Source organism: Elephas maximus, chromosome 10 (genome assembly GCF_024166365.1).
Source record: "Elephas maximus indicus isolate mEleMax1 chromosome 10, mEleMax1 primary haplotype, whole genome shotgun sequence".
NCBI classification, from domain to species: Eukaryota; Metazoa; Chordata; class Mammalia; order Proboscidea; family Elephantidae; genus Elephas; species Elephas maximus.
The window spans coordinates 119644260-119672107 of NC_064828.1; the positions used below are offsets into that span (position 1 = coordinate 119644260).

General features: G+C 57.4%; 1 protein-coding gene across 4 annotated transcripts in view; it reads left to right on the top strand.

Moving 5' to 3' along the window:
* PACS2 (phosphofurin acidic cluster sorting protein 2) overlaps positions 1 to 23061 on the top strand; it is a 90996-nt gene extending 67935 nt beyond the window's left edge. For 2 of the 4 annotated variants that reach the window (XM_049897764.1, XM_049897765.1), the window contains exons 9-24: positions 3650 to 3807; positions 5593 to 5683; positions 6060 to 6134; positions 6389 to 6528; positions 7146 to 7278; positions 7696 to 7800; positions 8001 to 8107; positions 8583 to 8737; positions 9517 to 9627; positions 9786 to 9894; positions 14750 to 14792; positions 16727 to 16769; positions 17049 to 17184; positions 17910 to 18136; positions 18268 to 18381; positions 19693 to 23061. In XM_049897764.1, the coding sequence (XP_049753721.1) occupies positions 3650 to 3807; positions 5593 to 5683; positions 6060 to 6134; positions 6389 to 6528; positions 7146 to 7278; positions 7696 to 7800; positions 8001 to 8107; positions 8583 to 8737; positions 9517 to 9627; positions 9786 to 9894; positions 14750 to 14792; positions 16727 to 16769; positions 17049 to 17184; positions 17910 to 18136; positions 18268 to 18381; positions 19693 to 19826 (1881 nt within the window). In that variant the 3' untranslated portion in view covers positions 19827 to 23061. Of the gene's footprint in view, positions 1 to 3649; positions 3808 to 5592; positions 5684 to 6059; positions 6135 to 6388; positions 6529 to 7145; positions 7279 to 7695; positions 7801 to 8000; positions 8108 to 8582; positions 8738 to 9516; positions 9628 to 9785; positions 9895 to 14749; positions 14793 to 16726; positions 16770 to 17048; positions 17185 to 17909; positions 18137 to 18267; positions 18382 to 19692 lie in introns of those variants that run through there. The other 2 variants (XR_007518873.1, XM_049897767.1) reach the window with 2 other exon arrangements.
* The last annotated feature ends 4787 nt before the right edge of the window (positions 23062 to 27848 follow it).

A 27848-nucleotide genomic window follows, 5' to 3' on the forward strand; every position in this document is an offset into this window, starting at 1 on the left:
TTAATTTTATTCCTGTATGTTCCATCTGGTGAGGTCCATGTGTATAGTCGCAATATATGTTGGTGAAAAAAGGTATTTGCAATGAAGAAGTCGTTGGTCTTGCAAAATTCTATCATTCAATCTCTGGCATTGTTTCTGTCACCAAGGCCAGAAAATCAGTCTGGTTTCAGAAGAGGACGTGGAGCCAGGGATATCATTGCTGATGTCAGATGGATCCTGGCTGAAAGCAGAGAATACCAGAAGGATGTTTACCTGTGTTTTATTGACTATTGTGGATCATAGCAAATCTTGGATAACATTGTGAAGCATGGGAATTCCAGAACACTTAATCGTGCTCATGAGGAACCTTTACATAGATCAAGAGGCAGTTGTTCGGACAGAACAAGGGGATACTGAGTGGTTTAAAGTCAGGAACGGTGTGCGTCAGGGTTGTATCCTTTCACCATACCTATTCAATCTGTTGGCATAGTGGTTAAGTGCTACGGCTCCTAACGAAAGGGTCGGCAGTTCAAACCTGCCAAGTGCTCCTTGGAAACTCTATGGGGTGGTTCTACTCTGTCCTGTAGGGTCTCTATGAGTCGGAATCGACTCAGTGACACTGGGTTTTTGGGTTTGGTATTCATTCTGTATGCTGAGCAAATAATCCGTGAAGCTGGACTATATGAAGAAGAATGGGGCATCAGGATTGGAGGAAGACTCATTAACAGCCTGCGTTATGCAGATGACACAACCTTGCTTGCTGAAAGTAAAGAGGACTTGAAGCACTTACTGAAGAAGATCAAAGACCACAGCCTTCAGTATGGATTGCACCTCAACATAAAGAAAACAAAAATCCTCACAGCTGGACCAATGACCAACAGCATGATAAACAGAGAAAAGACTGAAGTTGTCAAGGATTTCCTTTTACTTGGATCCATAATCAACAGCCATGGAAGCAGCAGTCAAGAAATCAAATGACGCATTGCATTGGGTAAATCTGCTGCAAAGGACCTCTTTAAAGTGTTGAAAAGCAAAGATGTCACCTTGAAAACTAAGTTGTGCCTGACCCAAGCCATGGTATTTTCAATTGCATCATATGCATGTGAAAGCTGGACAATGAGGAAGATCGAAGAACTGACACCTTTGAATTGTGGTGTTGGTGAAGGATATTGAATTTACCATGGACTGCCAAAAGAATGAACAAATCTGTCTTACAAGAAGAACAACCAGAATGCTACTTAGAAGCAAGGATGGCGAGACTGCGTCTTACATACTTTGGACATGTTGTCAGGAGGGATCAGTCCCTGGAGAGGTTATCATGCTTGGGAGAGTACAGGGTCAGCGGAAAAGAGGAAGACCCTCAATGAGGGCGATTGACACAGTGGTTGCAACAATGAGCTCAAGCATAACAACGTTTGTAAGGATGGTGCAGGACCAGGCAGTGTTTCGTTCTGTTGTGCACAGGGTCACTATGAGTCAGAATCGACTCAACGGCACCTAACAACAACAACAAAGAGATATTCCAAACCAAAACAGACCTGGGGTGACTGTATTATTGTTAGACAAAATAGACTTTAAATCAAAAACAGGTTTGCAAGAGAGTGAAGGACATTATATATCGGTAAAAGGTTCAGTCTGTCAGGGTGATATGACAATTATAAACATTTGTACCTAACAATAAAAAAAAAAAATTTTTTTTTTTTTTTTAGAAACCCCAAAATATATGAAGCATACATTGACAGAATTGAAGGGAGAAATAGACAGTTCTACAATAATAATTGGAGACTTCAGTACTCCACTTTCAATAATGAATAGAACAACCAGGCAGAAGATCAGTAAGGAAACAGAGGACTCAAACCTGTAAACAGATCACACACGTGTAGGACGCTCTACCCTCAAACAAACCTGTAAACAGATCACACACATGTAGGACGCTCTACCCTCAGACAAACCCGTAAACAGATCACACACGTGTAGGACGCTCTACCCTCAAACAAACCTGTAAACAGATCACACGCATGTAGGACGCTGTACCCAGCAACAGCAGAGTACACATTCTTATCGGGTGCATAGGGATGGTGCTCTAGAATAGAGCATACGTTAGCCCATGAAACAAGTTTTACTAAATTTTAAAAAAGATTGAAATCATACATTATGATCACAATGGAATGAATTTAGAAATCAATAACAGGAGAAAACTGAAAAATTCACAAATACATGGAAATTAAACAACCAATGGGTCAAAGAACAAATCAAAAGGGAAATTAGGAAATACTTGAGACCAATGAAAACGAAAGCACGGCGTACCAGAACTCCTGGCATACGGCAAAGGCAGTGCTCAGAGGGAAATGTATAGCTATAAAAGCCAACATTCAAAAAGAAGAGAGATCTCAAATCGATAACCTAGCTGTACACCTTAAGGAACTAGAAAAAGAAAAGCAAACTAAATCCAAAGCTAGCAGAGGGAAGGAAATAATAAAGATTAGAGCTGGAGATAAATGAAGTAGAGAACAGAAAAACAATAGAGAAAATCAGAGAAAGCAAAAGTTGTTTCTTTGAAAAGATCAATAGAGTTGACAAACCTTTAGTCAGACTCGCCAAGAAAAAAAGAGAAGACGGAAATTACTAAAATCAGAAGTGAAAGTGGGGACATTACTATCCCCCTTAGGGAAACAAAGGGTTATAGGGGAATACTGTGGATGATTGTAGATAATAAAGTGGACAACCTAGATGAAGTGGACAAATTCCTAGAAACACACAACCGAAACTGACTTAGGACAAAATGGAAAATCTGAACAGATTTGTAACAAATAAAGAGATGAAATTGGTAGTCAAAAGCTTCCCAACAGAGGAGAGCCGAGGGCCAGATGTCTTCACTGATGAATGGTACCAAACGTTTAAAGAAAAATTAACATCAGTCCTTCCCAAACTCTTTTAAAAAATTAAGAGAAAATACTTTCTAAGTCATTCTTTGGGGCAAGCGTTACCCTGATACTGAAGCCAGGCAAAGATACCGTGAGAAAAGGAAACTATAGATTGACATTCCTCATCAACGTAGATGCATAAACCCTCAACAAATACTAGGAACTGAGTTAAGCAGCATATTAAAACATTATAACCAAATGGAATTACCCCTGGAATGCAAGGGTAGTTCAGTAAATAAAAATCAGTCAATGCAATATGCCACGTTAACAGAATGAAGGGAAGAAAAACGTGTGGTCATCTCAGTTGATGAAGAAAAAGCCTTTGACAAAAATCCAACAGCTTTTTATGAAAAAAAAAAAAAAAAAACACTGTTGTAGCAACACAACTGAATTCATTTGTTAAAACTCAGGAAAAAGGGCGTTTTCTGTGTAAAATCCTCCTCCCTCAACCCACATTAAAAGGAGCAGGTTGGTGAGGTGGACAGAAGGACTGCACTCATGTCCATTGTGACCCTGGGGATGTTCCCAGGTTTAGTAACGGAATAATTGTGCAACTGGAACATGCTGGCGGCAAAGGGTTTCTGTGGTTCTGGGCACTGTCTTTGAGGCGTCCTGAGCCTGCAGACACTTACTCCCTTACCCCCGGCTGTGCCCCTCGATGACTGACCAGTGGCCGCTGCTAAGGTGATGGCATAGGGGCCTGCGGGGTCCCAGTGGAGGCCCTCACGTCATCTGGCCTGCCCCAGGTGCTGGACTCGGAGCAGGACCCTGCTGAACAAGTCCCCGAGGTAGAGGAGGACCTGGACCTCCTGTATGACACACTGGACATGGAGAACCCCAGTGACAGTGGCCCTGACATGGAGGATGACGACAGTGTCCTCAGCACCCCAAAGCCAAAGCTCAGGTGAGCAGCACCCAGTCCCAGGGCCTGGGCAGGAATTTTGAGGCCCCGTGAAACCCTCAAGGCCCAGCGGCGTTTGTTCCTGGGGCTGGCTCCTGACCAGCTCCGGGCCCAGGGGATGAGGGCTGCCTGCCTTCAAGCCTTAGAAGGTTCCCATGGGCCAGACCAGCCATCATAGTGGGTGGCCGGCCAGAATCGGCTTATGAAGGCCTCCCAGGGTGGCCCAGGTCTGGAATGTCTAGGAGCAACAGGGCTGACAAGGGTTGGGAGGCAGCAAAGTGACCAAGTTTGCCTTCTGGAAAGATCTGACTCTGAGTGTGTGGATGGGGAGCAGTTGGGAGGTGGTGGGATTAGCACTGGGATGGAGAGGTTGGGGTGGAGTCTTAAGGAGAGAACGTGCTGGGCTTGGGGCCAACAGGATGTGGGGCCGGGAGGGGACTGGTCATGGGTTCTACCTGATGCCACTGGGCACAGAGACCAGCTAGTAAGTGGGGTCTTCTGTCCAACTGAGGGGACTCATGGGAAGCTGCATGATGGGAGCAGGGAACACAGATGCCTCTTGAAAGGAAGGCGGGAGGGGTGGGGGCTGCAGGGGCGGGGGCCGCAGAGGTGAGCAGGGGCCGCAGGCGGACGGGAAGGTGCAGGATGGCATGGCTGAGGGGGGGAACCCTGTGGTGGGGAGTGAGAGTGGGGACATGGCTACTTGTAGACCTGGCAGGGAGGGAGGCCACTGTGCGGGGGTCAGTTCTCACTGGGCTCGAGGACCACCAGCTCTAGTGCAGCCCTGATGCTGCTGAGGAGGTGGGGTCCAAGACGGGGCAGGAAGTTGTGGGGACCCATGTGGTCCGCTTAGCTACCCCACAGCCCGTGCCTGACACAGGGACACTCCACTGCTCTCTCACCATCCTGGCAGCAGAGTCATGGGCTCAGCTGGGCTCTGTACAGGGCCTCGAAATGCTAAGACCAGGTGGCACCAGCTGGGCTGTTACCTGGTGGCTCTGAGGGAGGAGCTGCTTTGCAGGCTCGTCCTGTGCGGTTGTGGCACTGAGGCACCATCTCCCCCGCCTGCTGGCTGGGGCCATTGTGGCTCCCCTGGCTCATGGCCCATCCTGTCTCAGCCAGCAGCAATGGTCGGGTCCACCTCACACCAGGTCTCTGCCTCACTCCTGCCCTCCTCTCCTGCCTGCAGCCTTGTGAGGGCTGAGAGATGACCCTGGCCCCTTGGTAGCGCAGGAGGAGCCCCCACCCCAGGCCCTGAAGCATGACCTGCATCCCTCTGCCACACCATGGGCATGCTCAGGGGCCAAGTGAGGGTAGCACCTGGGCTGGGATTCTGCTCACCGCATACAGCAAGCCTACCTGCATCCTCCCACGTAGCATGTTACACAGGTGAGACCAGACACTGAGCAAGTCTCTCCATTCTTTTTGCTCAAAACGTCTTGTCTCTGAAGCAGGACCCTCCAACCGCTTCTTCCCGTTACCTGTTGAGCACTGGATGTGCCTGGGTCTGGCCTAGCTGCCCATCAGGCTGCTCCCTGGACTCCAGGGCTGCTCCATTTGCCAGCCAGCCTGGCCCGCGTTGGGGTCCAGCTCTGTCGCTGGCACAGGCTGCCTGCCCCTCATGGCATTGGCTGCTGCCCAGGGACAGGACAGAACCTCGAAGGGTCTGTCAAGGACAAGTGGTCTGCCAGGGGTGAAGGGTCTCCCTGGCCCCACTCTGCTCTGCCTGGAGGAGGGATGGTGAATGGATGGGGTCCTGGACAATCACTCTCCTCCCCTCCCCACCAGGCCGTACTTTGAGGGCCTGTCTCACTCCAGCTCGCAGACCGAGATCGGTAGCATCCACAGCACTCGGAGCCAGAGGGGGCCACCCAGCCCCGTAAGTGGGGGGTTGGGGGCCACCTAGCCCCATGAGTGGGGTGTGGGGGACAGCCCCGTGAGTGGGAGGATGAGGGGCTGCCCAGCCCTGTGAATGGGTGGTGGGGGGCAGGGTAGCCCATGAGTAGGGGCGGGGCGGGGGCAGGCTGGAGCCCCTGTGGGTCCTCGGGCCTGTCTATTCCTCACCATTGGCGTGAGTCATCTGGCTGCCGTACACGCACCAGGGCTGTGTGAACACGGCCACACGTTCCCCCACCCCGGGTGGCCCAGGCCACCCGCTTTGCAGTCCAGACAGTCCTATGCCCCCATTCAGTGTCCTCTCCCAGTGCCCCCAGCCCTCCACATGAGACCCACTCTGACATTGTCTCCCCCCAAAGGCTGAGGTGCCTGAGAAGACAAGGCCCCTGGGCGGCCGGCAGTTGAGCGAGAGTGTCTCCGACCCAACAGCCCACGTAAGCAGACTGCCATGTGTTTGTTGCCTCTATGAGTCTGGCCTGGGGGCAGAGCGCAGCACAGAGGGCCTCAGGCTCACCCTGCCCGTGAGCTCCTGGTGGGCACAGACCACAGGCGGGTGTCCTGGGGGGTCAGTTGGACACCCCAGATGGTCGTTCTCTCGGACAGTCAGGTGCCCGGGGTCTCATCGCCTTGGCGTGGGTGTCTCTCCACGGCTGTGCCTCAGGAAGACATTCATGGTCATCTCCCCCAGAGCACACCCGTGCGGGAACAGCCCAGGCCACCAGAGGACAGCCCGGAAGCCGAAGTCTCCACGCTGGATGCGTTCACTGAGAGGCTGCCGCCAAGCGGGAAGATCACCAAGACGGAGTCACTCATCATCCCCTCCACCAGGTGAGCACAAGGAGTTGCTTAGGCCACGGCAGGGAGATGGCCACCAGGCACGGGCCCACCCAGTCAGCCAGCAACCTCTGAGCTGGTGGTGGTATGGACGGCCCCTCAGCCCCCTGACCTGACTGAATCACAGGTTCCCAGCCCATCTGGGATTGGACCCCCGCCCACGGTGAGATGAGCAGAGACAGTCCTGGGGGGCAGGATATAAGAAACGCACTCTGAGGGTGGGGAAGCCCACCCCTGCCCACCCCTGCCTCCATCACATACCTCCTGGGCCCCTTGAGCTGTTCACCTATTCCACCCCCAGGCCAACATAGCACGAGGAGCTGTCTGCTCCATGTTGGTACCTGTAGAACCAGTGCCAGAGAACGAACTGGGCTGAGTCTGTGTCCTCAGACCAGGCTGCGGGGCGGGGGGAGACATGTAACGGCAGCCTCAGTTGCAGGGTGTTGGTCTGACCCTAGGTGGGGCGGGACCCCAGATTGAGCAGTGAGACAGGGATGGGGCATATCCACAGACAGCCCCTCAGGGTCTCACTGTCACCATGGCTGCTGCCCAACCCCACCCCTGCCCAGGCTCTGCCCCTCCCCCCACCAATACATCCTGTCCCCCAACAGGTCCGAGGGGAAGCAGGCCGGCCGCCGGGGCCGAAGCACGTCCCTGAAGGAACGGCAGCCAGCACGGCCACAAAATGAGCGGGCCAATAGCCTAGACAATGAGCGTTGCCCAGATACCCGGAGCCAGCTGCAGGTGGGGGCCTGAGCAGTCAGGGAGGGGGACCATGGAGGCAGTCAGGGCAGGGGGCCAGGTAAGCCGAGTGGAGACTGAAAAAGGTCAGACTAGGGGACCAGGAGTGGTCAGGGCAGGGGGCTGGGTGAGCCAAGTGGAAATTGAACGCGGTCAGACTAGTGGACCCGGGGTGGTCAGGGGAGGGGGCTGGGTGAGCCAAGTGGAGACTGAAAGCGGTCAGACTAGGGGACCAGGGGTGGCCAGGACAGGGGGCCAGGTGAGCCAAGTGGGTGCCAGGAGCAGTCAGGGCAGGGGGCCAGGTGAGCCAAGTTGGCTCCAGGAGCAGTCAGGCAAGGGGGCTGGGAGAGGTCGGGACAGAGGGCCGGGAGTAGTTGAGATGGGGGGCCAGGGAAGTGTGACGGGCACTCGTGGACCCAGATCCCCAGGAAGACCGTGTATGACCAGCTCAACCACATCCTGATCTCTGACGACCGGCTCCCAGAGAATATCATACTCGTCAACACCTCCGACTGGCAGGGCCAGGTAGGCTGACATCCCGTTCTCTTTGCAAATCAGGTGGGGATAGGTGGGGAGGGAAAGGCTCTGTTGGCAGGTGCTCTGAAGCCCTCCCACCACCAAGAGGCCTGGGAGCCCCACCCCTATCCTTGGGTGCCTGGTGGGAGTGGAGCTGCCTGGAGTCCGGGGACATCTGTCTGAGGCTGAGCCCTGGTCCCCACCTGCAGTTCCTCTCCGACGTGCTGCAGCGACACACACTGCCCGTGGTCTGCACCTGCTCCTCGGCCGATGTCCAGGCCGCCTTCAGCACCATCGTCTCACGCATACAGAGATAGTGAGTCCTGCAACAGCCCCCCAGGGCTGGACAGGGCCCCTCACACCCCATGTGTTCTGCCAGGGAGCTGGAGTGGCATCCCTGCTGGAGAAGCAGTCCCGGGAGGCCTAGTTCTCTGGGGCCTTCAGCCTGGGCTCAGGCAGCCCGCTCAGCCCTGGGACGCAGCTCTGTATCAGCTTGGGGTCCAGAGCTCAGACGGCTCCCTGGGTGATCACCATGTTGTGGCTGCCGCTAGAGGGACCGGGTCTCCCCTGTGCTCCTGGTGAATGGCAGAGGCCACGACCTTCAACGGTCTTAGGTGCCACGCTGCACCTCGGCCTCCTCTGAGAGTGGGTGCACGGTGTGGGTGGTGGGCTGCAGACTGGGCCCCCAAGCGCAAGCTCAACATGTTGTCACACGAGACTGTGGGGGAGAGGCCCCAGACGGCTGTCCTAAGGCGCCTGTCCCCTCTCTTCTCGCTGCTGCGGGACTGTAGCTGCAATTGCAATTCCCAGCCCCCGACCCCAGTGAAGATTGCCGTGGCCGGCGCACAGCATTACCTCAGCGCTATCCTGCGGCTCTTTGTGGAGCAGCTGTCCCACAAGACCCCTGACTGGCTCGGCTACATGCGTTTCCTCGTCATCCCTCTAGGTGAGCAGGCGCAGGCAGCGATGAGGGGTGGTGCCCTGTGAGGCGTGAACCACTCGCTGCAAATGCAGGCATTTCTGAGGCCCCGGGGACACCCCCACATGGTCACAGTGGCTGAGTTTACATGCTGACGCCACGCACGTTTTCTTTAACTGTGTAATTATCGCTCATATCGGAGCCCTGGTGGCACAGGGTTAAGAGCTCAGCTGCTAACCAAAAGGTCAGTAGTGAATCCACCAGCTGCTCCTTGGAAACCCTATGGGACAGTTCTTTGTCTTGTAGGGTCTCTATGAGTCAGAAGTGACTCAGTGGCAACCAGTAACGGGCATCACCTCTATCATTTTTATTACGTAAAGAATGTGTCTGTCCTGGAGAGGTCACTCAGGTAGAATCAGTTGCCAGTTGGATCCGCTGCTGCACTAGGCAGCCCACAGTGCCCGTTTTCAGAAACACAGAGCAAAGGTTGGCTGTTAGCCCCATTATGTCATCAAAGTTGTGTGTAGTTTATAAAATTACGTTTATGGAAAACACACCATGTTTTAAACTACTGAAGCGTGATCAGTCCTGGACAATGGTGGTTTTGGGACCCTGGTGTCCTCCACTCAACATGTGTGTAGGATATTTGCTCAGAGCACCTCCACCCAGGCCTCCCAGGCAGCTCGGAAACCTGGAGCTCGTCTCTGAGGCCCATGCCGTCTACCTGAGGGGCGGTGGAGGCCTGCCTGCAGGCCTGGGAAAGGCCTCGCACACGAAGTGACGTCTCTCCTCGTCCCCGTCTGCAGGCTCCCACCCTGTGGCCCGCTACCTGGGCTCCGTGGATTACCGCTATAACAACTTCTTCCAGGATCTGGCCTGGAGAGACCTGTTCAATAAGCTGGAGGCCCAGGGCACAGGTGAGGTGGGCGGGCACAGGCAGGGCAGGGCCCTTCAGCATACCCACCAGCCTCAGGCCTATAGCACAGACCTCCCGCAAGGCCATCCATCCCTCCTGTGGCCCCCATCTCCCACCCAGCCCCAGGGCCACCCCAGCCCCTTGTGTACCCTCTTGCAGTGCAGGAAACCCCAGACATCGTGTCCCGAATCACGCAGTACATCGCAGGGGCCAACTGCGCCCACCAGCTGCCCATTGCAGAGGCCATGCTGACCTACAAGCAGAAGAGGTGAGGCGGGGGTTGGAAATGGGGTGTAGGGATCTGGGGCCCCAGGTGGACCTGCGCTGCAGCAGAGCTGGGCCTCCTCAGGGCCATGTCGGTGTCCTCAGCTAGCACCTCAGCCCAGATAGAACTACCCACCAGCTTGCTGCAATCCCAGCTGCCAGGCTTTATAGCCCTGTTAGCTGGGTCTGAGTGGGGGTCCTCAGGCAACCCTAGGAGCCCTCCAGTAGGCTGTCCTGGAGTTGGGGTCAGAGGGTGTGCCATACCACTACTCGAGGGCAGGGGCCAGCGTGGCAAGAGCCCCCCCCACCCCGGCCAGTCACCATGAGCCAGTGTGGTTTTAAGCTAGGTCTGCCTTTGTGCATGTGTGACGTTTTCCCGCAATAGAAGTTAAGAGCCGTCCAGTTGCTCAGCTGTAGCAGTAACCTGACTTACCTGAATTTAGGCCAGGGGTTGGGGATGCTCGTGCCCTCCGGGGCCAGGGGTGGGGGGGGTCTTTGTGCCCTCAGAGGCCAGGGGTGGGGATTCTTATGGGGTGGGGCGGTCCCTGTACCCTCAGGGCCGGGCATAACCACTCTAGCTTCTTTGCTCGCAGACACCCTGCCAGAATAGCATTCCCTCCTCAACCAGCCATTGGGTTGCCCAGTCTTTTGGGTTGCCCCCTCCTCCCCGGGGTACATCAGGACACAGGTCAGGGAACCACAGCCTCCCTTGGGGTGTCCCACAGGGGCGCAGGCTCACCAGTCCAGGGCACCTGCTAAGAGGGCAGAAAGGTTCAGACTGCAGCCAAGTGGAGGTAAAGCTAGCTAGCCATCCTTCCTAAGTCGAAGATAGACTGAGTGACAACTTCTCTGGCCTGTAGTCAAGGTCATCAGAGGAAGTCCATCCACTGCGGCAAGGGGGGTGTGTATCTCCTGGCTCCTTGACGTGACAGAGACTCCCCAGTCCTTCCCGCAGTGCCGCCCCCATCCCCACAACTGTCAGCAGGGGCCCTGCGGGGGTAGGGGGTGGCCCTCAGTGTTGCAGTCCTGGGTCCCCGCCTCTTCCCTCTGGGCATAGCTGAACAGCTCCTCAGCATCAGGGCTGGTGGGGCCCTGAGGGCCAGCCAGCGCCCCCATGGAACCTGGACGTGGCTGAGCCCTCAGATGCCGAGGGCATGTCACTGCCCCGAGGGCCTGCTAACATGTCTGTGTCTTCTCTCTTGGTGGCTTTCTAAAAAGGAAAAGGAACTTTCACTTTGATTTTACCCTGAGGTACCAGTATCTCTGGTCTCCCCCCGTCTGTCTTGGGCTGGTCTTTGGGGCTTGTTTAGCAGCGTCAGCAGGTGGGGTGCAAGCAGGCACAGCGGCCCACACTAGCTTCCCTGCATGCCTGGCCTCCTGGCTGCCAGTCCCTAGGGGCTGCCCAATCTGTCCAGGGGACCCATTCCCGAGCCAGCATCCAGGCACCCCAGTGGGGGTTATGGACAGAGTCCCACAGCCTTGGAGATCGGGAGCGCAGGCTGCTCCTTTGTCTGGATTCAGTACTTTGGCTTAAAAAGTGGACAAAACCTGAGGCCCTTCAGTGAGCTCATCACACTCCTGGAGCTGAGGGTGGCACCGCTTACATCGCGGAGCAGCAACTTATGTCGAGCAGCCTGCTCCCAGCCTTCCTGTTCGAGAGCTCCTCTAGTCCAGCAGGGCGGTCTCTGCAGGGACACTGAGCAGAGCGGAATCAGGTAGCTTGCTGGAGGACATGACTGTTGTGCCAGTCCCCTCGAGGCAGGAGAGAGCAGATGGGTTTTCTAGCAGATTCTTGGCTTGCCGGGAGAGGCGCCTACTGCTTTTTGTCCCTTGGCCCACAACAGTGCAGGGCCTGCCTGGGGAAGGAAACTGGTTTCCAGAACCTTCCTGGGTCTCACCACTTAGTGCTCTCCCACGGGAGGAGGATCTGAGCACCCCACCTCTGCTCTGCTAAACAAGCTGTGTGGCACTAGAGGAAGACCAGCCGGGTGCCCTAGCCACACGGTCCCACACTGGCCTTGGACGCCCCCCCCGCCACCATTTGTTGAGTGCCAGCCGGGCGTAAGGTTGGCTGCAGCATGCCTGCGTGTCCCAGGCCTCATGAACACGGCCCTCATCTCCCTGCTATTGGAGCGGCGAGGGTGGGAGTGGTCCCCGCCTCCGCATGACAGTGGTGACACCACCCGGGGGGCCTAGTGGCTTGTACTGACTGGCAGGTGGGTGCGCAATAAAGACCCAGATAAGCTCAGAGTCAGACCAGGGGCCCACCAGGCACCCCATGGCCATGGTCACATCCTGACCAACCGCCAGCCCCCCAGAAGCTGGTACACAGTAGCCTCTGTGTCCCAGGTCCCAGCAGGCGGGTCTCTTGGGTTCATGGTGTCACTGCCGTCAGGCCAGGCATGTGCTGAGTATGGGTGTTGTCTGCATGGCTCAGGGCAGCTTGGCTGTGAGTCGGCAGTGTCCCGAGCTGTGGCCATGTCTGCATTTCAGCCTAGTGGCCTGGTGTGTGCAGGCCAGCATGTGGGCATTCTTGTCACATGGCGTGGGGGCAGGGCTCAGCGGGGTAGGGGGCCGGGCACCGCTCTGCCTTCATGGCCTGTGAGCCTAGAGGACTCAGATATCTGAGGTCTCTGCCAGAGAAGGCAGAGCAGGGCTGCTATGTAGCTGGTGTCCCAGGTGGTACTTACCTGACTGGTCTGAGCACACAGGTAAAGGGTCCCCATGTAGCTGGTGCCCCAGGTGGTGCTCACCTGACTGGTCTGAGCACACAGGTGAAGGGTCCCCACGTAGCTGGTGCCCCAGGCGGTACTCACCTGACTGGTCTGAGCACACAGGTGAAGGGTCCCCACGTAGCTGGTGCCCCAGGTGGTACTCACCTGACTGGTCTGCGCACCCAGGTGAAGGTATATGCAGAAGCGCCAGCCCCAGGTCCCACTGGAAAGCCACCACCACACCGCGACTGGTTCAGGGACAGAGCTGGGCCCCAGGATTGGGGCTGCCGTGTTACTGTTACTGCTACCGTCATCATCTTGAAGCAAAGCAAAGAGGAAGCTTTTTCTTCCCACTCTTTACCCCAAGGAAGGAGAACAGGAGGGTTGGAATGTGGTAGTTCCTGGATAGAATGGGGTGGTGGGCCAGACAGAACCCACAAGTGGACTTATTTCACCCACAGACACAGGCCGGGGTCTGAGGTGGGAAGGGGAGGGTGGTGTGTTCAGGGCGGCGCCTAGGGTAGGGCAGGTCCGTCTGCATCCACCCAGCTCAGGGCCTAGGCCTGTTCTGCACTGGTACGCAGCGTAGGTGAGAGACCGTGCCCACCCAGGGGACAGGCCTCATCCTGGGCTGGCCGCTTGTCCTGGCACGCTGTGGAGGGCCAAGGAGTTTCACTGTGTCCAATACTGGCCAGCAGCCCTCAAGGGAGGGCTGGTACCCACTGGGAGCCCCTGTTCATGCCCAAGCAGGACCATTTGTGAGCCCCTCACTGGCCTGGTCCTCCCCTCCCTCCTGCCCTAGCCAGCATCCTGGGCAGCAGCTCCCACTTTTCTGTGCTGTGCCCGGAAGGGTCATTGTTGGCTCATGGACATCAAGCTCCACACTTGGGGAGAGGAGACAGAGAAAACATGGGGCAGGGAGAGAGCCGGAATTGCCCAGACAGAGAGTAGCACCAATGGCACTGACTCACCGGCCTCCAGCAAAGATCATGGAGTGCGGGCTGCCACAAGGGAAGCACAGCCAGGCTCAGCGCAGGCCCCACCGGGGTCACGCAGCAGGATGGGTCCCTTGCACCAGAGGAGGAAGAGCAGGACACACACGAACAGGCTGGTGCCCAGTGCTCCTGGGGAAGGCTGTGCTCCTGAGGAAGGCTGTGCGCAGCTGGACCCATGAAGAGCCCCTGCCACGCCTGAGACAGAACACTCCGGCCCAGGGACAGGCGCGGTGTTGTTAGAACTGCGTGCACTCAAAACCATGCCCTCGTGTCTGAGTGGCAGGTCTGCCAACAGTACAGGAAAAAGCCTGGCTGGCCCTGGTCCAGGACAATGACCCCACCCACGTTGCTGGGTTGCTAGAGGGAGCTTCGGAGTGGCCCCGGGCCAGAGGCCTGTGCGGGCTGAAGCCAGCCCTCTGCTCCGGAGCACTTACTCATCAGACCTGGGATTCCACTCTGCCATCTGAGAGGAGCCTGAGCTGACCCTGCCCTCTCTGCAGCACCCAGTGCAGGAGTGCCCATGGGCTATGCAGGCCAGTGCCAACAGGACAGATCAACTGCCTCGCGGGGGCACAGTCAAGGAGAAGGCCCAATCATCACTGGAAGGTCGGGGCCGAGGGGAATGCTGCAACCCTGTGCCTGGCCTGGCCAACTGAGTCCAGCAGAGAGGCACCAGCACCAGCCACCACCTGGAGCTGGAGAGCAAGCCCCTTCCCATCCGAGCCACTTACCCTTGCTGGGCCCCTGCAGGCCCCATGCTGGCCCCTGCCAGCCCATGCCAGCCCCCCTGGCCCCATGCTGGCCCCTGCCAGCCCATTCCAGCTCTCACTGGCTCTGTGTTGGCGCCCCCAGCCCCACACTCCTGCAGTGACCCCAGCTGGTCCCGACAGCAGTGCAGACAATCCTCTCTACACCTCGGTCCTCTCAGTAGGGATTGGGGGAACAGGCCAGGGCACACTGTGGCAGGGCAGTGGGCACAGCCCTGAGTGGACAGGTCCTGTGGCCCCAGGAGGCAGGGGTGTCACCTGGTGAGGGTGCAGGAGGAGGCACCCACAGAGCTGCCCCCTGGCCCATTGCTTGGTGCCTGCTGTGTGCTCAGAGGGTCTCTCACAATGCGAGAGCACTAACTGTCTGTTTTCCTTCCTCTTAGCCCTGACGAAGAGTCCTCCCAAAAGTTCATCCCCTTTGTCGGGGTGAGTACTTCTTTGGTGTGGAGGTCGAACGTCGGCTTTGCTCACCTTCCTGCTATTTGAGCAACTTTATCTGCTTGGTAAACTGTAGTTAACCTGTATAATGCCTTTTGTATCAGTCTTTTTTTGGATCAATTTCGTGTATTCCAGAACCTTCTTCACACACTTGAGCTGAGGACATGCCTTTTAACCTTCCCATCTTGCAGTGCGTAGTTTTCTTTGTTTGAGTGGGAGCTGGCCTAGGGCTTGTGGGCTCATCCTGGTTTGCTTTGGGAGCTAAATATCAAGCAGAGCAGACCCCGTTTGGGGTGAGGATGCCCTGAGTCATAGGGTCCACCCCTCAGTCCTGTCCTGGGCATTGGGGCTTGTGTCACGTGGTGCCAACCCAGAGACACAGCTCTACGGGGCCTGCCTAGTGGACTTGGCGCTGGCCTCTCCACGTGACCAGCTAGGTGGCATCTCCGAGGACTCCACCTGCCCAGGACCAGCCCACACCAGGTGCTTCTGTTCTCTGAGAGCCCAGGAGACAAGAAGGGTGCCGATTGTGTCGGTTTCCAAGTCCACTTGCCGTCAAGTCTGCTTCGACTCGAGGCGCCCCCACGTGTGTCAGGGTAGAACGAGGCGCCCCCACGTGTGTCGGGGTGGAACCGTGCTCCACAGGGTCTTCAGTGGTTGAGTTTTCAGAGCTAGATCTCCAGGCCTTTCTTCTGAGACACCCTGGGTGGACTTGAACCTCCGACCTTTCAGTTAGGGGCCAAGTGCATGAACCATTCACACAAACCAGTGACTCCTGGACAGGACAAGTGGCTTATAAATTTGAAGGTTCAGTGTCACTGGCACCTGCAGGCCCTCACAGCTGCCCCTCCGCTCGCACTCTTAGGCCTGTTCTGCCTCCCTCCACCTTGTCGTCAGTTCAGAGGGCCCCACTGTGGTTGTTATTGTGTGAGTGTCAGCCGGGGTGTTTGCTATGAGACCAGAGAGTTGCCTGGCAGGTGGGGTCGGTGGCATTGGCCTCCACTCCTCAGTTTCTCCTTCTGTGCTCCATGCTGTGGCTGAATCTCCCAGGGAGGGGCCTGGGACATTGCCGGGTGTTCCTGGGAGGAGGTGGGACACATCCAGAACAGTGCTGTCCCTAGATGTTTCCATAGCGACGGAGACAGACCGGTGTGGCCGCCACCAGCCATATGTGAGCACTTGAAATGCGACCAGTGTGATTGAGGAACTGAATTCTTAATGTTAATTGATTTAAATTTAAAGTCACGTATCCGCTTGCGGCCAGCGGCCACTGTATTGGACAACTGAGATCTAAAACATTTCCGTCAGCCCACAGCAGAGTTTCAGAGCAGTGCCTGCCTCTAGCTGCAGTTCCAGCCAGGCACCTGATGGGGTCCCCTCAGCTGAATTGCAGGCTCCCCAAGCTGCCGACATGCCTGGGTTGGTGGGCTTTCTCTTGGCAGCACCCTTATCTCGGGGTCATCTGGGCCTAGCCGGTTCGCTGCTGCCCTGGGGCCCAGAGTCTTGGCCTTTGAGAGAGGGCCAACCTCACGGGGCCTCTGGGGCATCTCCCTGTTGCAGGCCACATGTATGTCCAGGGCCAGGTCATGAGCTGGGGCTCGGGCCCTGGTCTATGCCCTGTTAATGCAGGGTGGCATGGGAGTGCATTCCAAATATGATGAGGCCTTCCCAATTGTGCCCCTTGCAGAGGGAGGGTCCCTCTGCTGTGGCCGAGCCGTGGCCTCCCACAGACACGGACGCTGCATGTCAGCCCCATGTGCTGCCCTGAGTGCAAATCCCATCCACACACAGGAGCTAGAGCCCAGGGCTTTCGGGTCATGGGCAGGCGGTGGTGGCTGTCAGGAGCAGGAACAGAGGGGCCTAGTAGCTGAGGGGCCCACAGACACAGCCACCTCTCCAGCTGGCTGTGTGTTGCTTTCTAGGTTGTGAAGGTTGGCATAGTGGAGCCGTCCTCCGCCACGTCAGGTAACCACCCCTCTCCACCCTTTGGGAACACCTTGTCCTGGTGGGAGGGAGTCCTGAGCCCAGTAGGCACCTGGAGGAGCAGGGCTGCCTGCAGCATGCCTTCTGCAGGGAGAACCGCCCACCCCGCGGTTCACGTGCTTACTGACCGTGGAGGGCACTGCCAGCGCTCCCTGGGGTGCCCCATCTCCTCGCCCAGTCATGGCCCCCAGGGCCCCAGGGCCACCCGAAGGCAAAGCAGAGGGGAGGAGCTCACCTCCTGCCCCTGCCTCCTCCCCAAAGGTGACTCAGATGATGCAGCCCCATGCAGCTCCAGCGTGCTCTCCTCCACACCGCCATCCATGTCTCCGGCTGCCAAGGAGGCCTCACCCACTCCACCCTCGTCCCCCTCTGTGAGCAGTGGCCTTTCTTCCCCCAGGTAAACAGCTGGCCACGCTTGGTCCAGCACCAGGCCCCAACTCCGAGTCTCGTAGCCCACCCCACCCACTCATGGGAATAGTCGCCCTGCGTCCCCATTCCCCGAGAGTGCCGGTCAGAGTGAGCTTAGGTGACATTGGGAATTTTTTGCCACCTGTTGTGATGATCAGCTGCACTCTCACCCCCAGCCCCTGGGTCTGGCAGGCTGGAGTGGCTGGGCTGTGTAGGCTTTGGGGGTGGTCTCAGCACTGGCCCCTTGGGTTGGGCTGGAGCAGGATTTACTGTTAGATGTGAAAGCTGATGAGGTCTTAGAAAGAGACCCACTCTGACGGCAACAAAGCTGTGCCTGGCTGCCTCGATCCCAGCACTCAAAACCGCTTACCCACTCCAAGCCTCCCCAACCCAAGCAAAGCTGCTCTTGTGGGGGCAGCCACCAGGGCACTGTGGTGCCGTTTACGTGGGACATGTGTGGATGCTAGAAGGGCCCTTGTGGCTAGTTGAGCCAGGCACAGGCTGGGGTGTCCCAGGGGATGAGGATGGGGGGACAGAGGCTGGAGCACTTGTCTCCATGACAGGCAGTGCCCAGTTGAGGACCTGGGCCCACTGGCCCCTCGCTGGCCATGTGGGGCAGTGAGGCCGCCCTGCCTTGGCCATGATGGGTGTGAAGGCCTCCACGCCTTGTGAAACAGCCCTACCCCCTGCCCCCCGACCCCCGCCTTTCTGCAGCCAGGGCGTCGGCGCCGAGCTGATGGGGCTGCAGGTGGATTACTGGACAGCAGCTCAGCCTGCGGAGAAAAAGAGAGATGCGGAGAAGAAGGACCTGCCCACGGCCAAAAACACGCTCAAGTGCACTTTCCGGTCCCTCCAGGTCAGCAGGCTGCCCAGCTGCGGCGAGGCCTCGGCCACGCCCACCATGTCCATGACCGTGGTCACCAAGGAGAAGAACAAGAAGGGTGAGGTGGGGGGCCGGCCGGCTGGAGGGCTGGCCGCCTGGGGAGCGTGGCTGCTGGCAGTGCCACGGGCGGGGCTCCTGGGAGCCGGCCCCTGAGGACTTGGCAGCACAGCGGGGCCCTGTCCTTCCTAGTGATGTTCCTGCCCAAGAAGACGAAGGACAAGGACGTGGAGGCCAGAAGCCAGTGCATTGAGGGCATCAGTCGTCTGATCTGCACCGCCAAGCACCAGCAGAACATGCTGCGGGGTGAGCCGGAGGGGCGGGGCTGGAGGGCGGGGCTAGAGTGGAGAGGCGGGGGCAGGGGAGAGGGGTGGGGCTAGGGTGGAGAGGTGGGGCCATAGGGAGAGGGGTGGGGCTAGGGTGGAGAGGTGGGGCCATAGGGAGAGGGGTGGGGCTAGGGTGGAGAGGTGGGGCCATAGGGAGAGGGGTGGGGCTAGGATGGAGAGGCGGGGCCACAGGGGAAGGGGCAGGGCTAGGGTGGAGAGGGAGGCCATGGGGAGGGTGAAGCTCGAAAGGAGATGGGCGGGGCTAGGGTGGAGAGGCGGGGCCACAAGGAGGGGTGGTGCTAGAGTGGAGAGGCGGGGCCATAAGGAGAGGGGTGGGGCCAGAGGAGGGGTGGTGCTAGAGTGGAGAGGCGGGGCCATAGGGAGAGGGGTGGGGCTAGGGTGGAGAGGTGGGGCCACAGCGAGAGGGCGAGGCTGGACAGGAGAGGGGCAGGGTGCAGGGAGTGATCCTGGCCCTGGAGAAATAGACTGAGAAAGGAGTCGCTCCTCCTGGTGACCTTCACACCGGGCAGGAGCCGGTTGGTTTTGCCTGAAAAGGGGAAAATTAAGCCAGAGCAAACACTGAGGCCGCATTTTTTTAATTCACCAAAGGAAAATGCTTGTTTTGCTATGAAAGGTATATTATGTGACTTTCTACACATTTTTATAAAGTACTTAAATGCATCTAACACTTCTAATTCCAAGAAATAATTTCTCCACCCTTTCTGCTTTTTTAAAAAATGGGCTTGTATATTTCAAGTTGTCATTTTAAAAGTTGCTCAGCAGCCGACTGACGTGGGACTGGTAACTCTCCAAGGCTCTGTCCATGAGCCTGAGAACCACTGGAATGGAAGTCGCCTGTCTTCCTCCTCTGGTTGTTTCTCGGTGGCGGGAACTTTACACTCTGAGGTTCTAAAACCAGGGAGGCAGTTGCGGGCTTAGCTGACTGGAGTCCACTGCCTGTGCAGCCTCTGCATTGGCTGCCCACGGCCCACGGCCCACGGCCCACCGGCCACGGCCCACCGGCCACAGCCCACCGGCCACGGCCCACGGCCCACTGCCCACTGGTCTCTCCTCCTTCCTGCCGCCTCTTGAAGAAGCTGGCTTTGAGTCCTGGGGGGCAAGCAGGAGAGTGTCTGTCGATCAGGTCCGCCCGGTGCTCCATGCGGGTGGCCGTCCCCCCAGCCTCAGGCTGCTCCCTGCAGAGGGCCCCTCTCCCCACCCCGCCCAGAGGAGTTTCTGGCTCACCCCTGTGCAGCAGCGGGTGGCTCAGATGGCTCCCATCCATCTGCAGTTCTCATCGATGGGGTGGAGTGGAATGACGTGAAGTTCTTCCAGCTGGCGGCGCAGTGGTCCTCCCATGTCAAACACTTCCCCATCTGCATCTTTGGACACTCCAAGCCTGCCTTCCAGCTCCCGCCACCCTGAGGACGGAGCCAGCAGAGAGCCGTGCAGGGACAGCCAGGGCCACCACCGCCACCCACCTAGCATCCTGCCCTGCGAGGCCGCCACGCCGGGAGCCCCTCTGCTTTTCTGTTAACATTTCAGTTTACTACAGAGACAGACGCTTACACAGAGAAACGGTCTTCAGTATGAATGTACTTACAGCCTGGAAACTAACGGGGCGGCTCCTGTGTGGGGAGCTGAATACTACTCTGCTTATTAACCAGAATGTTCCGCAGGGGCGCTGGGAGGTCTGAGCGGACACTGTTGAGCTTGGAGAATCAGGTGAGGTGGTGTTGGTCTTCAGGAGCTCCTACCCGGTGCCCCACAAGCAGGAAGGATTCTTGCCTTCACATCCTTCCTTCATGAAACAGGCCTCTGCTTTCTCAGGTAGCCAGAGTGCAGAAGGGCAGCTGCCCATCTGTGCAGGTGAGGGCCCACTCATCTGCGCAAGTGAGAGCCCCCTGTCTGCGCAGGTAAAGGGCCTACCTGTCTGCACAGGTGAGAGCCCACCTGTCTGTGCAGGTAAAGGGCCTACCTGTCTGCACAGGTGAGGGGCCTGCTCGTCCAGGCCACAGCACTTGGTGGCCAGAAGCTAAGGGTCACAGCCAGGGAGCAGCGTGTCCTGTGAGCCGGGTTGTTCCTGCTGGGCCTTATGTTGGAGAGAGTGCTGAGGAGAGCATGGAGGGCAGTCTCAGCTCAGCCCTGGGCCCAGGGGCACTAGGCTCCCCTCCTGCCGAGACCCTGCCCGACAGATGCCTCCCTGAGCGCTGCCCACTCGTGGTCCCCAGGGAACTACAGCCACATGGGGTAGTAGAGATTTTATAGTTGCAGATATTTTTAATGCTTTTAAATACATGTTACAATGTAGCTGCCAAACATACTGCTCTTCTGAAGTCCAGTGCCCACTGGGGCGAGGGCAGAGCTAGCAAGGTACCCACGCCCTCATGCGCCCCCGCACTTCAGTACCCCCACTTCGCACTGCAGGCACTCTCAAGACCTTCCCGCACCCTTGGCCTGTTCTGGAAAAACACTGCTGTGCTTCTGTGTGCTCATCTTGCTGCCCGAACTCGGCCAGTGCAAGGGCCTCTGGGTCTGTGGGCTGAGCCCCTGCAGCCCCGAGTGGCTCCAGCCCAGTGTCCGAGACGCCAACCTGGGAATTGGTGAGACACAGCTGGGGCCACCCAGGGCTCGCTCCCTCATATCCAGCTTGCCCTCTGCTGGTTCCTCCCACACTGTCTCCCCCGCCTCCTCAACCTCTGTTGGCCCCAGGATGCCTGGGCTGAGATTCAGGATTGTGGTGAACGTGGAAACAGGTGCCAGGTGTGTGTCTCACTTGCACAATCATGTGGTCAGTAAAGGCTCAGGCTGGCAGTGCCAGCCTGTTTTGATGGGGGGGTGCAGTCCCAGTGCTCCTTGCAGGGGCCCAAGAGCCTGAAGCACACCCGGGGCCAAATTCCTATCCTGGGGGCAGGCCTCAGCCTCCGTTTGTCCACCTCCACTGGCCACCCGTGATGGGGCAGTGGGGACCCCTGCACCCCCAGGTCTCCATGGGAAGAGCCCACCCAACTGGGCCTTTCTGGGTCATGGCAGGCCCATCCAAGGAGGCTTGGGCCTGGCTTCCTAAGAGGAATGGCCACTGAAGGATGTGACTGGAAACAGTGCCAAACGTAGGATGGGTGTGGCACTCCCACCCTGCAGAGCACCAACTGCATGCCAGCAGCCAGCGTCACTGAGGGTCCCCACCCTCTCTGGGGTGAGAAATGCTCCTTTTCTCTCGCCTGTGACTAGCTGCTTACCTGCCCCCCACCCAGGTACTTTGGAAACCAGCTCCCAGGTGTGCCTAGCATTGTGAAGTGGGGCCAGGGAGGAAAAAGTGGTGCCTGTCCACCTCTTCTAGACACAGAGGCATCTCAGTACCCTAGCCTGGCCCCCATCTGGTCCTCCTGAGACGTCGCTGGTCTTTCTCAAGCAGCAGGCCCTGGGCGGGCTCTTTCCCGCCACCCCCTTCACTGGGGCATCTCATGAGAAGAAAGCACACCAGGCATCTTGCGGGGGGAACCCTGCTTGTGGCCACACAGGGGCTGTGCCTGTGGGGCCACGTGGAGGCCAGGCCTCTCTGCTCTCCCGAAGAGAGCCCCTCACTGCTGAAATACATGTCTTCTGACACCCCTACCCCTGTGCCAGGAGACCGAAGCGCACCCTGGGACTCTGCCCACCCAGGCCAAGGAGGCCTGGGCAAGGGCGCTGGCCACTGTGCTCGTGGCAGCAGGGGCTTCGAACACTCAGAACCAGCTCTGGCTCCTGACCCCCTTCTCTGTTCCCCAGCATCCGCACCAGTGGGCTTCAGGACCTGTTTACATCTTGACGGGTGTCTTCCCAAAGGTCATACTCAGTAGGAATGAGATGGAGGTGATGGTACCCCCAACTTAGCTCTCTGGCAACGGACTGTTCCACCCACTCAGCTGAGGCCACCAGGAGCTCTGGTGGGGCCCTCTTCCCCCTGCAGCCTGGCTCCCCGCTGCCCCCAGCCCACCCACCACACCCTGCACTGGGGGAGGTTTCGCAGACGGGCATCTGCGACTCACCCGGAGACCAGGCCATGCTCACCCCTGTGCCTCGGTTTCCCCATCAGTTAAAAGGGGATGGTAACACCTCCCTTGCCTACCTCATGGAGCTGGTGTGAGGATACGCGGAAAAGCACTTTGTCCCCTCCAAGAAAGACGACAGAGAAACCAAAACAGCCTGTGACTGAGCCGGCGGAGCAAGCCCGGGGTGCTGCGTGGGAGGTGCGCCGGGGAGGGGGTCCCCGGGGCAGCCGGCAGCCCTCAGAGCAGGGTCCTCAGGGTGGGCAGCGGGCTGTCTGGTCAGCGCCAGGGCGGCCGGCCCGCGCGTGTGAGCGGCCAGGCCTTGGGCACCGGCCCTGGCCCCGTCCAGGTGGCTTCTGTGAGGACGGCCACTCCGCCCCCCGACCCGCCGCGCGGCGGACCCGCCTGCAGACCCCTCCCCGCCCAGCGTGCGTTGTTGGGTTCCCAGTTGTATGTGTTGCTAGTTTTTCTTTTTGCTTTTTTAATGGAAAACAGGATTAATGTAAATAACCTTTTGGAGAACAGATGCTAATCTGTCGCGTTTGTGACTACGTGGACTATTTTAAGGTGCTGATGCGACACTAATAAACCTGGAGGGTCACCCCCAGGGTCCTCCCTCGGCTGCTGTGTGGTTCCTCATGACCCCACGGGCCGGCCCTCCGTCCGCGGCCTGCGCCCACCCGGGGTGGGGGGCCTCCGAGGGCTGTGGGGGCGGGGGCGGGGCCCGGGGCGGGGGGTCGCGGGGGCGGGGCCCGGGGCAGAGGGGTGCCGGTCAGGCGCCCCCTGCCGGCCGGAGGCCAGAGCGCAGGCGTGGCGGGGCCGGAAGTGGAGACGGCGGGGCGGGGCTTGCAGAGCGGGCGTTCCGCCGGCTTGGCTGCGCCGTTGTGGGCCCCCCACCCTCACTGACCCACCCCTAATCCCAGCGTGGACTCCCCACCGCTACTCCACTAGCCCCTCCCTGACCCCGCAGCGGACCCCCAACCCGCCTTCTCTGACCCCCCAATCCGGCGGGGGACCGGCCGCCCCGGCCACACTGAGCCCCCACGTTCTCCCGCTGATCCCCCCGACCTGCAGTAGACCCCCACCCCAGCCCCCGGGTCCCCCCGAACCTGCCGCGGTCCCCTCTCTGACCCTCCATTCTGTGCCCCCGCTGCTCCTCCAAGGGACCCCTCAGCCGACCCCTGCCGGGCAGCACAGACTCCCTGTGGAGGGGCCGGTGGGGCGGGGTCCACTCCGGCTTCCTTATCCTCTCGGGTCTGGGCCCCGCCTTGGGGTGCAGCCTGGCCCGGGCCGAGGTGAGCGTCACAGTTGGCCGGGGTGCTCAGAATGGGAGGAGGGAGGCCGGAAGAGCCCCCCTCCGCCCCCGCCGACCCCTCACTCATTCCTCCGATGTGATGTTCCTAACCTTCTGTACACCAGGCCAGTCGGGGTCCCGGGAAACCACAAGAAGAGGTGTCCGCCCTTAGACTGGACAAGTGTTGACTGAGAGCGGATGCCCAGACAGAGGTTGGGTGGCCTCTGGGACCCGGAGGGCAGAGATTTGGAGTCTGGCAAGGATGGAGGGCCGCAAAGCTCGGGGAGTCCCCATGGGGCAGTCTTGAGAGCAAGGCAACCAGAGGCCACTCGCAGGGAGAGAGGGCCGGAGGCTGTGTGCAGAGGCTTGGGCACCATGTTACGAACGGTGGTGTTTGGCCTCCGGCTGCCTAACAGTATCTGACCAGTGGCTTGTAGATGGCCCACCACCTGCCTCTGGGACCCAGCTACCTGTGAGGGCAGGTGGCCTTGGGAACCTGCACCACCCAGCCCTTGTCCTTCCTCCAGAGCCCCAGAGGTACAGACCAATAGCCTGCTAGGGCTGGAAATGGATGACAGGAAGCAGTTGCCGAAGGGTCCCTTGGGGAAGAAGCCAGAGGCACTGTGCCCCCCAGAGTACAGGCAGCCGTCGACCCAGGGGGGCCCGGCAGCCACCTGGAGCCAACCCAGAGTGCAGAGCAGCACCCAGGAGGGACTGCAGACTCAGGACTGGGTAAGCAGAGGGAAGCACTGTCCACCTTACCCCGCTCTTCTCTCTGGGGCTCCTGGGAACTGGCTCTGAAAAGGGGCCCTTTCGAGCCCAGGTGAGGGCTGACCAATGACTGACACCTCATGTCACATTGAGACCCTTATGAGAAACGCCGTGGTACTGGGGAGCCTGTGGGTATCAGCTTCACTCCTGAAAGCTTGGGTTGGAATTCAGGTGGAGTTGTGTCCTTCCTGCTTTGCTAGGGCGCCACGGGGAGTGAGGGAGAAAGGGGGTCCCAGAACCACTTGACAGCCACCATGGGCCTCTTGGTTGGTCCCCTGGGCCCAGATGCCTGAAGGCAGCCGAGAGGGCACCACGTGCTGGGGATGGACCCTCAGCTTCCATGAAGACACATCTCAGGACAGGCAGTCAAGACTGTGGACACACTAAGCGGGTCACCTGTTGTGCTGAGGCCCCTCAGGAGGGGGGTTGGAGTGAGAAAGGGCCTCAAGAGCACAGCGGCTGTATGTGTCACTGTGGGTAATGGGCTGGCTGGGCGAAGCCAGAGCAGGGGAGCTGTGGGGGAGCCCCACTGGAGAGGTGGGTGGCAGAGGAGGGGTTCGGACATGGGAAGGCCCTGGGTGGAGAGCGGTGGAGGACAGGAAGGGGGCCCAGCCACAGCGCCATCAAATCTCCAATTGCTGGCGTGGGCACAGAGTCTGGCACCTGCCCCCTGCCCCTGGTGTCAGTTCCCTGTGGACGGCTTGTGGAAAGAGATGAACTTAAAAATGAACTGTGCAAAAGAAAACAGAAGTTAAAGATTTAAGGAATTCTGTTGTATAAACTAAAGACACATGTCCTAGAATGTTCACCAAGGATGTGGCTACACAGTTGTTTGTTAGATTAGCCTGTGACTGATGGATCTAACCAACTACCACAGCAGAAAACCCAACAGCTTAGACTGAAAGTGATAGAGAAAGAATGAAAAGAGAGAATGCTGTGTGCCTCTTGGAATTCCACAGGTAGGAAAAAGGCCAAAGGAGCTACATTTATTGTTCTCCAAGAAAAGAAAGGAATCATCCCTGGAGCAGCTCAGAGATTAGCAGAACTGTCGGAAGGAGCACTGGAATCAGGGCCTCCTTTGTTTCAAAGAGTGGGACCACAGTGTTCTGTATCTTGTAGGGTGGGGCACAACTTCCCAGGTTTCAAAGAGTCAGATCTTAGCCATCTCAGTTCCAGAATGTGTGGCTGCCATTAAAATGTGCCAAGGGGATGGAGCTACTGCCAAAGCTGAGGGGGCGGGGCTGACATACCCAAGGGTCAGCAGAATGGGGCCTGCTGGAGATGAGGGGGAGAAGTCCCCACTCAGATGAACTAGGAGCATGGGTCTGCCTAAAGCCAAGGGAGCAGAGCTGCCATCCCTGAGGGCCTGTGAGGCAAAGCTGAAGCCCAGGGCCCAGGGGCCTCCACTCAGAAGCCAGAAGGCATGACCGCCACCTAGAGTCTGGACGGTGGGGCCCTTGCCCAGATGGTCTTAGAGAAGACAGGATTATTTTCAAGGTTTGAGAGTTAATGTAATTTGGTCTTCCGGGTTTTGGACTTTCTGGGTGCTCGTTATCCCTACTTTCCCTCCAGTTTCTCCCACTCGTAATGGAAATGTCTACCTTGTGCCTGTTCCACCAGTGTACACTGGAAGCAGATAACTCGGAGTCTAGATGTCACAGGTTCACAAATGAAGAGGAATTTTCCCCAGGATGCAAAATGCCCAAAGTTTCACCCGTATTTTATTTAGATGATTCGGAAGATGAGGTTTTGGACTTGGAGTTGATTTAAGACTTTTAGGATGATATGATGGGGTGAATGTGTTTTCCATGTGGGGAGGACATGATTTCTGGGGACCAACACATGGAATATTACGGGTTCAATTGTGTTCCTCAAAACTACGTGTTGTAAATCCTAACCTCTATGCTTGTGATTATAATCTGATTTGGGAATGGGTTGTCTTTTTATGTTAATGAGGCAGGAGTAGTATAGGTTGTATTCTAAGTCAATCTCTTTTGTGATATAAAAATAAAGAAGATTAAATGCAAGCTAGAAAGCAGAGACTGGGAAAGAGAGATTCCAAGCCACATGAAGATGGCCCAGGAGCAGATCAGAAGAGACAAGAACCTTCCTCCAGAGCTGACAGAGAAGACCTTCTCCTGGAGCTGGTACCATGAATTCAGACTTCTAGCCTCCTAAACTGTGAGAAAATAGGTCTGTTTGTCAGAGCCACCCCACTGTGGTATTTCTGTTAGAGTGGTACTGGATAGCTAAGACAGGGTACAAGATGAATGTCTGGAAATCAGTAGGCATTATCTGTGAAAACAGCAGGTATTAGAAGATATGTGAATGGAAAAAGCTAGCTTAGGTTTAGCAACAGAAACAAATAGAACAAGAAATAACCATACGTGTTTAAGGAAAACTTTAAAACACTCCCAGAATATTAAAGGGAGACTTGGACAAGGGGAGATGCTGTCATGGATAGAATTATGTCCTCCAAAAATGTGTGTATTGGTTAGGCCATGTGTGGTTGTCCTCCATTTTGTGATTTTCCTATGTGTTATAATCTCTGTCTGTGGTTAAAAGGATTAGGGTAGGATGTAACACTATTGCTCGGGTCACCTCCCTAATCGAATGTAAAGGGAGTTTCCCTGGGGTGTAGGCTGCACCACCTTTTATCTCTCAAGAGATAAAAAGAAAGGGACGCTGGCAGAGTGGGGAACTCAAACCACGAAGAAAGCAGCACCAGCAGCAAAGCGCATCCTTTGGACACAGGGTCCCTGCACCTGGGAAGCTCCATGACCAGGGGAAGATTGAGGACAAGGACCTTCCTCCAGAGCCAACGGAGAGAAAGCCTTTCGCTGGAGTCGAAGCTCTGAATTTGGACTAGTAACCTACTAGACTGTAAGAAAATAAATTTCTCTTTGTTAAAGCCATCCACCTGTGGTATTTCTGTTATAGCAGCACTGGGTGACTAAGACACCGTCCACCTGTGGTATTTCTGTTACAGCAGCACTGGGTGACTAAGACACCATCCACCTGTGGTATTTCTGTTATAGCAGCACTGGGTGACTAAGACACCATCCACCTGTGGTATTTCTGTTATAGCAGCACTAGGTGACTGAGACACCATCCACTGTGGTATTTCTGTTACAGCAGCACTAGATGACTGAGACACCATCCACTGTGGTATTTCTGTTATAGCAGCACTAGGTGACTGAGACACCATCCACTGTGGTATTTCTGTTACAGCAGCACTAGATGACTGAGACACCCTCCACTGTGGTACTTCTGTTACATCAGCACTAGGTAACTAAGACACCATCCACCTGTGGTGTTTCTGTTACGGCAGCACTAGGTGACTAAGACACCATC